The sequence below is a fragment of the Pan troglodytes genome, chromosome 10, assembly GCF_028858775.2.
Source record: "Pan troglodytes isolate AG18354 chromosome 10, NHGRI_mPanTro3-v2.0_pri, whole genome shotgun sequence".
Lineage (NCBI taxonomy): Eukaryota > Metazoa > Chordata > Mammalia > Primates > Hominidae > Pan > Pan troglodytes.
Genome location: NC_072408.2, coordinates 94,977,487 through 94,991,573, shown reverse-complemented (window position 1 = coordinate 94,991,573; position 14,087 = coordinate 94,977,487). Strand labels below are relative to the sequence as shown.

General features: G+C 33.4%; 1 protein-coding gene across 2 annotated transcripts in view; it reads right to left on the bottom strand.

Annotated features, from left to right (window-relative positions):
• Positions 1–14,087, bottom strand: part of TMTC3 (transmembrane O-mannosyltransferase targeting cadherins 3) — a 57,182-nt gene that overhangs the window by 36,546 nt on the left and 6,549 nt on the right. For both annotated transcript variants that reach the window (XM_063785961.1, XM_522486.8), the window contains exons 3-6: positions 9,322–9,540; positions 8,446–8,545; positions 2,600–2,715; positions 1,978–2,150 (exon numbers count right to left, since the gene is read on the bottom strand). In XM_063785961.1, coding sequence (XP_063642031.1) covers positions 1,978–2,150; positions 2,600–2,715; positions 8,446–8,545; positions 9,322–9,540 — 608 coding nt within the window. The remainder of the gene's footprint in view (positions 1–1,977; positions 2,151–2,599; positions 2,716–8,445; positions 8,546–9,321; positions 9,541–14,087) is intronic.

Genomic DNA, 14,087 nt, shown 5'->3' with positions numbered 1-14,087 from the left:
AAGGTAAAATTCACAAATGGTATCTGTTCAACAATTACCACACATGCAAAGAAGCAGAGAAATACAACCTATAATGAAGAGAAAATTTATTCAATAAAAACTGACCAAGGAATGACACAGATGATAGAATTAGTAGGCAAGGACATTAAAGCAATAGAACATGTAGAGATATAGAAGATATAAAAGAAGACTCAAATCAGACTTCCTTCTGAAGATGAAAACAGATTCAGAGGTAAGAAACAACTAGATGAAATTAAGAGTAGATTGGATATTGCAGAAAAAAGATTAGTGAACTTGATATAGCAAAAGAAACTATCCAAACTAAAAATGGTAAAAGATTGAGGGAAAAAAACAGAGAATCAGTGCAACAACTTCAAGAAACTTACTTAACTGACATACAAGAAAAAGAGGAAAAAGAAAAGATGGCAAAAATATTTGAAGACTAGCTAAACATTTTCCAAAATTTATACAAAATTAAAATCTACAGATTTCAAGAAGCTCAGTTTACCTAAGCACAAGAAACATAAATACATAAGAAACAATGGTAAACAGGAAATATTAAAAACAGGCATAGAAAAAATACACATAACATACACTAGCATAAAGAGATAAGGATGATAGAGGTTTTCCCACTGAAAACAATAAAAGCCGGAAGACAGTAGATTTACATTTTCAGAATACTGAATGAAAAAGCCAGTGTAGAATTCTCCACTCAGAGAAAATATCTTTCAAAACCTGATATTTTTAATCAGAAGTGCTAAAGAAATTCCTTCAGGTAAAAGGAAAAATAGTACCAGATAAAAATCTTATCCAACAAAGGAATAAAGAACACTGGAAATGGTGACTCATGGTTAATGTAAAATACTTTTTTATTATTTAAATTCCTCCAAGACAATTGTTTAAAGCGATGTATGTTCAAGGAAAACATAAGCAAACTGCACAAAAGTTAAGTTCTTACATATATAAAATGTATATTATATATATTTATACTATATATACACTGATATTTTTTATTTTATATATATATTCGAAATTAGAATATTCCTTGAAGGTAAACTGTGATAAGCAGAGGATGTTCTAAAATCCCTAAAGCAACACTAAAACAACAAAGATTTATAGCTAATAAGCCAACAAGGAGATAAAATGAAATATTAAAAAAAGAATCCAAAGGAAGGTGGAAAGAGAGAAAAAAGGGAACAAAGAATAGATGGGACAAAGAGAAAACAATTTTAGCAAGATGAAAGATTTCCATCAAACTATATCAATTATCAAATTAAATATAAATCAATGATATATCCCATCTAAAAGTCAGATTATCTGACCAAACAACAAAAGAAGACCAAATTGTATGGATGCTACAAGAAATCCTCTTTATAAATAAAAGCATAGACAGGTAAAAAGTAAAAAGATGGAAAAAGATACACCACATAACACTAACGAAAGACAGCTGTGATAAGAAAAAGTGAATTTCTGAGTAAAGACTATTACTACGGATGAAGCTCATTTAATAATGACAAAGGGATCAGTTCCTCAAGATGACTTGACAATCCTAGTTGTTTACGCACCTAATAGCAGAGCTTCAAAAACACACAAAACAAAAACCAATAGAAGTGCAAGGAGAAATAGCGAAATCTACAAGTATAGTCAGAGATTTCAACATCTCTCAGTAACTGACAGAATGAGTAGACAAAAATCACTGAGGATATAGGAGACTAAATTAACACTAACCTTGACACTTAACCAGTTTGGGATGGGTCATTCATTATCTTTATTGTGGGGGCTTTAAGGGTGTATATATATGTCAAAAATTATCAGTACATAAATTTTAAATATATGCAGTTTAAAAAATATGTTAATTATAGCTTAATAAAACTGTTAAAAAACAAAATAAACAAAATACTTTCTTCAACATTTATGATCATTAAAATCTAAAGTTAAAAAAAAGAATGGAGAAAACAAAGAACCAGAATTTCATACCTGGTGAATACTGGAAGTTGGGATTGAATAACCTGGACTCTAATCACAACAAGTAATAATGTACTGAACATCAAGACAATGAGTTTTACTAGTGTCTGCAGCATAGAAAATGGAATGCTACCCTTTCCACGGAGAAACTGTCCAGCAGTAGTACATAGTAATGGCAAAGTATACTGAAAAAGAAAAGAAATGTTTTAAGCAACAAATAACAACATATCTCAATGTTTTCAATACTGTAGTACTTTCTAATTGCAAGATTAGATACAAGTATAATTATAAAATTAATGTGGAAGAATGTGTGAAGCTAATAATGAATAAAACTGAGCTCAACAGTCTTACCTAATAATGAATTATACTGTACAGTACTATTGCATACTTTTCCAAGCTGCCTAATGATTCCATTATTGAAATTTAAAATACAGTTCTTAAAACACTTAAAGTATCATAAAATGTTAAGTAATTTTCAGTAGGTATGAGGATAAAACATGATTTCTGTTATTATTATTGGTAAACACATTAATTTACATAATGATACATTTAGAAAATAAAAATAAATAAAATTTGATTCAACTAGGATAAAATATATCAATAAGAAAATTTATATATTTATAGTTTGGCTTACCCCCTGGGCAATAAACACTTCATACACACAGCAAATTCCTACAACTGTTATTCCTTGTTCTTTACATAATGTTGCAACAGCCACTAAAAACACTGTCAAGGCAATTGGAGTCCATACTGCAATTTGAGAACAGAAAATATAAAAATTCAGAAAACAATTTTATAACATCAAAAAAATATATTTTAAACTTTGTGATTCCATATCCATGTGAGTGCTATTTCTCATTAATTAGTAGTACATATTTTAAAATATACTTAAATTTAATAATTTTTACTTTATACATTCAAAGCAAAATATCAACATGTATAATTTGAACTGAAATTTTTTACAAAGAGAAAAATTATTTAATCAAATACTAACTTTTAAAACAAAGGTAGGGTGGTGAATTTGGAGAAGAGAAATTTACAGGTTTGTGTGTCATAATTAATGAGCTATCATTCTGAAATGAAGACAAATTCCTGAAATTATGACAGATATCTTTATACCTTATTAAACTGATAAATTATTAAAAACTTACAATTTAGAAGTATTGGGAAAAGTAGGGTACTATACTTTTTTTTTTTTTCTTTAAGACACGGTCTGGCCCTGTCACTCAGGCTGGAGTAAGTGCAGTGGTGTGCTCATAGCTCACTACTGCCTTGAATTCTGAAGTTCAGGCAATCCATCTGCCTCAGCCTCCCAAATAGGACTACGGGCATGTGCCACCACATCTGGCTATTTTTTTTTCTTTATTTCTGTAGAGACAGGGTGTGGCTATGCTGCTCAGGCTGGTCTCAAACTCTTGGCCTCAAGCCATCCTCCCACCATGCTGGGATTCCAGGCACGAGCCATTGTGTCTAGCCCATTTTTATAAAAACTAAAATGAAAGTGGTTAACAATAGGCACTTAAATAAATACTATTCTTCAAAAAATTTGCAATAGACTATAAGTTCTATTTAAATGAAAAACATACTTCATCGACTTTAAGTAAGTGTCTACCATGTAGTAGTAATTTGACTAAAGAGTAATGAACTGTGAAAGTTCATTGTGAACTTGTGAGTTTGGGCAGCTTTTCCAGGCTTCAGTTTTCCTATGAAAAACTATAATCTCTAATTCTTTTCTAGTTTAAAAAAAGATCTGGTAGTATATGACTGTGTGATCTCAGTTTGCTTTTCTTTTTTTTTTTTTCCTTTTTTTTTTTTTTGAGACGGAGTTTCGCTCTTGTTGCCCAGGCTACAGTGCAATGGCACGGTCTCAGTTCACTGCAACCTCTGCCTCCCAGGTTTGAGTGATTCTCCTGCCTCAGCCTCCCGAGTAGCTGGGATTACAGGCATGCACCACCATGCCTGGCTAATTTTGTATTTTTTAGTAGAGACGGGATTTCTCCATGTTGGTCAGGCTGGTCTTGAACTCCCGACCTCAGGTGATCTGCCCACCTCGGCCTCCCAAAGTGCTGGGATTACAGGCGTGAGCCACTGTGCCCGGCCGTGACCTCGGTTTTTATTAAGACTATTAACTAAAGCAAAAATTCAAACAATTGACTTAAATCTAAATATAAACAAGAACAGAATTCATGAATTGAATACATTTTCTTTTGTCATTGGGCTTAATATAGAAATACACATTTTTGAAATTGTTTTCAAAGTACTCTATAGACTAAAATTACTGAAAGAAAAAATAACCGAAAACAAAGAAATCAATGAAAAAAACCAAACCCATGAAACTGTTGCAGATACTAAGTATAATAATACTCTTTCCTTAAAAAAAATCCTATAATCTCATTAGGCCAAAACATCAATACTAATATAATAGATTATATTATACTACAATGCTAAATTCAACAAGAAATTCATAGAGGAAGAAATCAGAAGATGGTTATTTACAAAACAGGCTGGACCTAATGTTGGCCCTTGAAGGATATACAGGACATGGAAAAATTGGGAAAGGTGGATGTAGAAATAAACAGGGGTGAGAGTAAGCTAGGCAAATGAAGGATATAGAGAATAGTATGAATGGATGTGTATGTCTACATAAAAACTCATAGGAACTAATAGCATTGAAAGCAGATATTTTAAACAGTTTATATAGCCAGTTTGGCATATATTATTTCACTGAATCTTAAAATCACTCTATGGAGTAAGAACATGGATGTAATCATACCCATTTTTAAGATGAGGAAAGAATTGTAGAGGTATTTTTTAAAAAGTAACAAAGAATAAGGAGACCAAGACTTTAACATGGTTCTTCTGATTTTAAATTCAGAGCTTCTCAGTAATTTGTATTTCTACTTCAAGGAAGAAAAAGCAAATGGTTACCTTTTACAAACTTGAATTCCATCTCAACTAAGAGTAATAAATGCAAATGTCTTACTGAAACCAATCACTTCAGTTCTTCAGCCTCTAGTGACTATATTACTATATAAACACTTTGATTTTATAATCAGATCACTGTGGTTAAAAGTTACATGTGATTTTGTCCAAAACAAGTACACCTGGTAAATAAGTTAAGGACACTTAAATCCATTCCCATTTCAAAATACAGGCTTCTAAACTGACTCTACATATGTAAAAGAAACACATCTTCAGCAATCACTTATTCAAACAGTTATTTTAAGTATCTACTACATTTCAAGGGTATAGGGAAGAGAGACAAGTAATAATATACTCTGTCAAATGGTGACAAAGTGTAAGTGTTACAGAGAAAAAAAGAGGATGAAGGGAAATAAAAATAGTACCACTGGGAAAGATGAGTAGTGATATTGATGACAAGTGGATATTTAAGCAGAAACCCAAAGTAATAAAAAATCAAGTGTAAAGCCCTGAAATTGGATCACCATATTTACAAAAGGGGTATGGGACATGAATATAGAAGTTAAAATGAATATAAATAATTACAACTTGAAAACCTTTGCACAGGCCAGTGTATACTAGATACAATAGGGAATACAAAGATGATATGGAAACTGTGGCTTCAAGGGTAAAATTACTAAGAGTACAAAGTATCACAGTGGTTAAGAGGATAAAGAGAGGTCCAAGGTAGATTTCTGTATTTTTTCAATTAGAATTTAAAATACATTACATTCATTCACTTACTTATTTCTTCAATATACTCATACTAAACACCTACTGTAAACTAGGAATCATTTTAGGAAATGAAGATCAAAAAATGGAGAAAAAGTTACCTACCCTAAGGAAGGTCACGTTCTATTGTGAGAAAGCAATAAACAAAAGAAAAATGTAAACTACGTATTTTCAGGTTAGAAATGAGTATTTTCAGAAATGCAAGTTAAAGGTATAGAAAACAACATTACTCTGTTTTTGTTTTGGTCAAATGGTGAACTAGCTGGACCTGTTGGTCCTTTCCCCAAAAATCAACCCTGGAAAAAGGTAAGTAAGAGGGAAAAATAGTTTCTAAGGCATTTTTTGTAAAAACAAACAAAACACACACACACACAAAAAACCTTAGCATTTCGAGGTTATTTTAAGCATGTGTGGTTCTGTGAGTGTTATGAGGGATTACATTTAAGGCAGAAGACAAGAGTGGGAATTTTTTTTTTTAACTTTTGTTCTATCCTCTCCTGACTGCTTTGGGTAGATGACTCTCTGCTCTGTTACTGCAGAAATCCACAGCTACAATGGCTAGTGGGTGTTCCAGAGGTAAAAGCAGAGCACTTCAGAAGTCTTGATGGGGTAAGAGGTAGATATTTTTTAAAAGGTACAAACCAACCAATCACTCCTAGGCAGTAACTTCCACAGAGCTACCATTTAAATGCAGAGGGATGGTGGACTGGCCTCTTAATGCTGATTCTCTTAAAGAAAACAGGGAGTGTGCCTAGTAGCACTGGTAGGAACAACAGTGATCCACAGCAGCTCTGCCGAACCTGGAACTTTATATCCTGGTTTATAATTCCTTTCATCCCTTCAGACTCACAGGATGAACAAAGAGTGGCCCTGGCCTTTCCCTTTAACAGGCACAGTAGTTTATAACTTTAGAAGAACATGTGGCTTGCGCTCACAAACCAAAACAACTAAATATCTGAAGGATACAACAATCATAAAACAGAGAGAACAAACATAATAACATATACTACTAAATCAGAATTACTTAAAGAGACAGACCAAGAATTTCAAATAATTCTTTTTTTTTTGTTTTGAGATGGATTCTGTCTCCCAGGCTGGAGTGCGGTGGCGTGATCTCGACTCACTGCTACCTCCGCCTCCCAGGTTCAAGCGATTCTCCTGCCTCATTCTTCCGAGTAGCTAGGACTGCAGGTGCCCGCCACTACGCCTGGCTAATTTTTGTATTGTTAGTAGAGACAGGATTTCACCACATTGGCCCAGGCTGGTCTCAAACTGGTGACAATGTGATCCGCCCACCTCAGCCTCCCAAAGTGCTGGGATTACAGGCGTGAACCACTGCACCCAGCCCAAATAAGTAATTCTTAAGGAAATACGGCAAGATATTAGAATTGTAAAGAATAAGAAATCATTAAAAAGCACCAAGTACAAGTATTTGGAACAAAAGATATAATATGGTGAAAAGCTATTTCAGTTAGAACAGGGAAGGCTTTTCTAAGACAGAAATACTTAAGCTGAGGCCTGATAATATAGAATAGTGTATAAATGAGACTACTACATAAAGATCTAAGGGAAGAAAATTCAATAATGGGAAACGCAGGTATAAAGGTGGGTGCTCTGCCTGTTTGGGAACAGCAAGAAGGTCTATCTAGCTATAGTGAAGACAGCTAGGGCAAGAATGGCAGAAGATATGATTAGACAGGTAATTGAGAGCCTGATTATAATCCTGTAGACCACAGTATTTTCTAACTTTACCATTCAGGCTTTGGTGAGGATGGTACTTAAAGAGGATACTGGTCTGCAATTCCATATTAGTTACAAAAGTACCTCCTACTACATGATGCACTGCACAGGTAGGGGACTATTATTATGCACATTTAACAGATAAATAAATGTTAAGCACAGAGAGGTTAATTTGCCTGATGTATTACGGTGAATGGAACTAGTAAATAAACAGTGGAGCTAGAATTTGAAACCAGACTCTTTAGTCCATGCTTTTAAGTACTATGCTATGCTGCCACTCAAATTGTTTTAAGAAGGCATTATGCAGAGCAGCAAAGGCAAACCTACTATTACAAATCCAGAACACTCTTAAGATGTTTGGCTAAATCATGTGTTTCTTGAACCTCAGTTTCCACACATAAAACTAGTCTTCTTGTCATGAGTACCTTGGAACTACAGTGAGATAATCTGCCCCTTCCCCAAGAACTTAAAGGTTTCTGCCCACTGTGCCCACACTTGAAAAAAATCATTTTTATTGCCTGGAACTTGTTTTCTGATAATGCCAGGAATCATTAAGAGTAATGAGCTAACGTATTCGAAGCACTTTCCAGGGTAGGTCACAAGGTAGGAGCTCAATAAATAGCTATGATCAATACACAATAAAAGTTATATTCTAAGAGGCTTTTAACCTTACCTAAACAATATGACAGTCTACCAGGTGTTATTTATCCAAAGACAATTGAAATACTGGAATCTATATCATTAATAGATAACAGAAGATGGAACTAGGACTAACTCTAAAACTCTTCTATTCTAAGGTTATTTGGTTTTTAAAATTAGATCATATAAAATCTATTAGCTCAAGATAAAAATATAAATTATACACATACTTCCTAAATACTAGCAATGTTACATATTTCATATTTTCACATATGCTAAAGTAAAATAATACATAAAGATAAATCCCAAATGTGGTATATAATGTGTTATAAGAAGCACTTGGAGTAAATAAAAATTCCTTAATCAAGTTTTAGCACTATTAAAAAAAATCAAATGTGAGACATGTACTTATGGAATTGTCTGGTCCTTTTGATCTGGTATATGACAAAAAAGCTGCTAGAAAAAAGATAGATGACAAAAGTTCTGCTCTTCCAACAACTCCCGTTACCTAGAAAGGAAAAACGAAGGGGGTTCATATTAATAAAGAATATCTTGAAAAATTACTATATATAATGGTAAAAATACTTTAATTTCCGTAACTTTTCAAGTGCACATTTGTTTCTTAAACATTCTTTGGGTGCCCTCAGGTGGTGAATTTGTGAATCTTACATAAATAGACATTTATTAGTGACTCTTAACAGTATATAATTTTTTAAATTTATTTTGAAATAATAATAAGACTTATAGGAAGTTTCAAAACTAGTAAAGAGAGATCTTGTGTACTCTTTATCCAGCTTTCTCCAATGGTAACCACTTAAATATGGTAGAATATCTAGAACTTAAGTACTTCTTACATATTTTCTTAAAATATGAATGTTCTTAATATACAAAGGCACCATAAATTCAGAAAGTTACATCTCATAATAAATCTGAAAAATAAAGTTTAAAAAGACAATAAACTTTAAATAGTCCTTAGAAATCTTGTTCATTAAAAAAAGTGACCGAAGAACTGTATTCATGTATATATTTCTAAACATATTTTATATTATTGAATAAAAAATGTTTATGTTTCAAAAATGTTAAAATTTAAAAATTTTACACAGTAGGAAGTTAGACTTTGCATACTAGAAAGTTAAGAATTAACTGTACAAATTTAAGAGTCTTCAAATATTTGGATTAAAGTAGGGTTAATTTTTTTTTCTTAAAAATATATACCATTATAATCACTGTGCAGGATTTGTAAAAAAGGAAAAAGAAAAAAAGTCAGTTCATAGTTTTACTTACTGCTTCTGTGTGTATTGGGTGCACTGCAAAAAGTAAAGAAGCAATCACACTACTCTTGTTGTCCAGAAAAAGTTTGCATACTTTGAGAAATATCACACTAACCACAGCATGAAAAATCATATTCAGGAGATGATATGACATTGGTTTTAGTTCACTTAACAAATAATTTAAGCGAAATGTCAATACTGTTAAGGGACGGTAAGACTTGTGGCTTCTCTCCTACAAGGAAAAAACAATCAGTGATTATTAAAGTACCTTGGTCCAACAGGGTACAAAAGCTCATCACTGCATTTACCATTAAAGATATTAATATCTACATTTTACTGAGAAATAACAATAAAATATGAAATGTCCTAAGAGTAACACAAAAATAAAATACAGTTTTATAATCTGTGTTTTTCTATTTCCTTAGTCCACAAACAAGGTTAATTTCCTCCTTGATATACAGTGGTCAGAGAACTAACAGTAAAAGGACATTTGACAATTAATTCCTCTTCAATATAACAATTTTTAAAAAAGACAATGCCGGCATTGGTCAAGTTAGAGCACAGGATTCTCTCCAAAGCCTGCCTCCATATCTATTAGCAATACAAAAGTTCATGTAACTACTGGCTAGATCTTCAAAAGGAAATGTAAGAACAGAATGCTTACCAGTTCAATTAAAATAGTGATGACTCAAAAAGGTATTGTCTAGCTGTTTTATGAAAAACATCTCCATAATGTGTAAATCTGAATATATTAAACTAGGAATTCCCAAATTACAGAGAGTAATACAAGAGTAAAAACTTTCTTAGAATATGAAAATAGACACCATTCTTGTGGTATTCTCCTTTGGTAATAAATAAAATTTCATGTAAAGTACTGAATCTCTTTTTAAATATTAAGTTACATTTAATCAGAAATACTTCTTTCCCTAACACAAAACCAAACCAGATTTAAGAATAAAACACACAGTTCAAATATATATAAAATATTAATCAAGTTATTTTTTGTAGTTTTATACAAAGGGCATTGACATAGTTTGGATGTCTGTCCCCTCCAAATCTCACGCTGAAATATGAGGAGGTTGAAATGTTGAAGGTTGGGCCTGGTGGGAGATGTTTGGGTCATTGGGGGTGGGTCCTTTATGAATGGTTTGGTGTCTTCCCCACTGTAATGAGTTCATGTGAGAGCTGGTTGCTTAAAAGAGCCTGGAACCTCCTCCCCTCTCTCTTGCTCCCTCTCTCACCATGTGATACACCTGCTCCCCCTTCACCTTCTACAGGTAGTAAAACTTTCAAGGCCTCACCAGAAGCCAAGAAGACGCTGTTGCCATGCTTGTACAGTGTGCAGATCCATATGCCAAATAAACATATTTTCCTTATAAATTACCAGGTATTCCTTTATACTAACGCAAAACAGACTAATATACGCATCCATATTCAGCTTCTTTGCTCTTCTACTTCCTATCATATTTTGCTGTAACTTTCTGGCACACAAGTAGACTTAAGCCTGTTCATCCTTACTAGGGAACATTAGGAAACACAAAGAATAAATCTTTCTCATCTTGAAATTAGGAACATTTTAGTAACTCTGTACTGACTATATACTCCATAATGTACTATCTACTTAGAATGTTCTTTCCTGCTTGCCTCATTCCTTTACATCCTTCAAATTTCATCTCAGGCATATAAAGCTATTTTTAAGGCACTGTATTGAACTGACATGATTTGTACTAGAAAGTAGAAAAGGACTCTAGAAACCCTTTGAGTACCTGAAATGTCACTGTGGCTACAATGGAACATATATTCTAGGTGAAAGGATGTACTCAGAAAGTAGAAGGGAATATGTATTTTGAATTGCAGTATACATAATTGTTCAGTTAGGACTATTAGACATACATATACTATAGGTGATGACCAACTAACAAGACAGACCAATTATTAACATAATTATTCACATAACTCATTAGGGATCTATTTCAGATTCCACTGTGACAAATAATCATCAGCCTATTAGATACTAAGTTTACTTTGTGAAAACACCTAGGGCCATTATGAATAAAACAATTCAGATCATTATTACTTTTGGGCATATTAAAGAAAAAATTACTCATATTAGTTGGCAATAAAAATACACAACAGTATAATGAATGATTAAGCTAACAGTTCCCTGTTAATGTGAATCTCAATATAGGGATGGCAAAATCATAATGAGATAAAATATTTGCAGAAGTTACCTTAGCACAAGGTACTTCATAGGCCAAATGCCAGAGGAAGGTGGCTCATTACAGCCCCCTCGCTCTCAGCCACGGCTATACCAAATAATCACCTGGATGACTTAAACAAAAGCCCCACCCTCCCTCCCACACAAAACAACAACTAAACACACACACACACAAAATAAGACAAAAATATTGATACCTATATCCCACTCTGAGATTATATGAAATAACAGGTTTGTACAGAGCCTTGGTAATATGTTTTCATTCTTTTAAATGCCCCAGGCAAATTCTAATACGGCAGTCAGGGTTGAGATCCAATGAACTGTCAATAAATAGAGCAGCACATATCTATAGCATAAGCCTACTAGAGAGATAATCTAAACACTGAGAGGTTCACATGAGTCCAAAGACCCCTAATACAGCAGTATTTATATGGCTTAGGAGAATGTCCTAAGCCCAAAATGTGTTTTTAAGACCTACATTGGTACAAAAATTCTTGTAAGATACGTGTGGACACGTATATTCTAGGCTATCATAACTTGATGATATCAATGATTAGATCTTTGAATATGCTAATTCCAGGCTTATCATGAAACCTATGACACCTAAGAATTACCTAGAATAATTTTCCCTAGTGTCACATTTGCCTTCAGGGAGAGAATATGCCCATCAGAAAATACAAGGAAACTACACAACTACACTCTTCACTCTTAATAAACTGTTATTCTAGTTTGTTCATCCATTCTGTCAGAACATATGAGTCTTTTTCTTAGTCCATCTGCTTACGGGCTTTCTGAACAAAACCAAATTTTCAATCTGCAAAGCTGAGAAAATCACTGAACAGATCACTGACACCATGGTATGTGATATGTGTGTGTCCCTGCCCAAATCTTATATCAAAATGTAATCCCCAATATTGGAAGTGGGGCCTGGTGGGAAATGATTGGATTATCAGGGTGGATTTCCTATGAATGGTTTAGCACCACCCCACTTGGTACTGTATTTGCTACAATGAGTTCTTGAGAGAGCTGGCTGTTCAAAACTGTGTAGCACCTCCCACCGTACTCCTCTTGCTCCTGCTTTTGCTGTGAAGTGCCTGCTCCCGCTTCCCCTTCCGCCATGACTGCAAGCTTCTTGAGGCCTCCCCAGAAGCAGATGCTGCTATGCTTCTTGTACAGCTGATAGAACTGTGAGCCAATAAAACCTCTTTTCTTATATATTACCCTGTCTCAGGTATTTCTTTATAGCAATACAAGAATAGCCTAATCTAGAAAATGAGACCATTTAATATGGCCAGCTAAACCATCAGTTCAAAACCTCAACATTACGATTAAAATCATAACAGATACTAGCATAAATTGAGGGAATGGACACATAGTTCTGAGGGTCTCTGGAGATCAAAGGTAGGTATACAGGAGGACAAGCTGTCTAGAATAATGTATAATAGGGCCATAGTTTCCCCCTTACTATCAAAAGATTTTTTTTCAAAAGCTAGAATTGGGTGAGAACAAAAAGGCGAATAAAGTCTTCTTACTAAACAAGACAAAATAATTATATGTGATTGTGATCAGAGGAATGAAAGATTCCATCCCTAACCTTGAGAGGCTTCCAAATTTGGGGAATGGGGAAAGAGGCCACAATGACCGAGAAACATACTGTTAACATTGCAGAGAGTTACATGTTATGTTTCAACAATTTATTCAATATCTATGTGCCAGGTAGTGTAGATAAAGTAATTCATTTATTACTCGAGACCTTAAATGACTTATGTTTTTATTCTACTTTTCCGCCTGGGAAATTTAGGTTTATTAATATAGAATTTTAGTTTAGAAATCAATATCCCCCAGAAATTTGAAGCATTACTCTCTTTTTTATTTTGGAAAGGAATTATCCTCTTTTACAGATCAGGAAAATGACTTTCCATCTGAAAGATGTATTCTCACCTATTTCACACAGCTAATATATGACATAACTAAAATTAGAATCCATTCTATATGATATCAAGCTGATAAGGGTTTAATCCCAAACAGTTTAACAGTGACCTTCAAAACAGTAAAAATACCCTCATAAAAATGAACCACATGGATGAATAAAATATTAAATTATTGAACTAAACTTTTGGGTTCTCGATATATAACCTAAATAACTATTATGTAAGAGATAGGACAAAGATTCAAAATTTGTAATAACCACTTTTTCTGCAAGAGAAATTGGCAATATGTGTACTTACTATTTTTACTCTTAAATTCTTATCTATTTATATTGAAGTTGCCATATTTTAAAATGTTGAAATATATCACATCTCTTTTGCCTTACTCACAAGACAGAAAAAAGAGAAATAAAGTCAATTAGCAAGAAATAGGCATGTATTACACCTATTGCTCTCCCTATACATTTGTTTTTCACATAAATATATACTATTTTTAAGAAGTTAAGCCAAAACTACCTATTGGGTACTATACTCGCTGTCTGGGTGACAGATCGGTACCCCAAACATCAGCATAACGCAATATACCCACGTGACAAACCTGCATATATAGCCCTGTATCTAAAATAAAAGTTA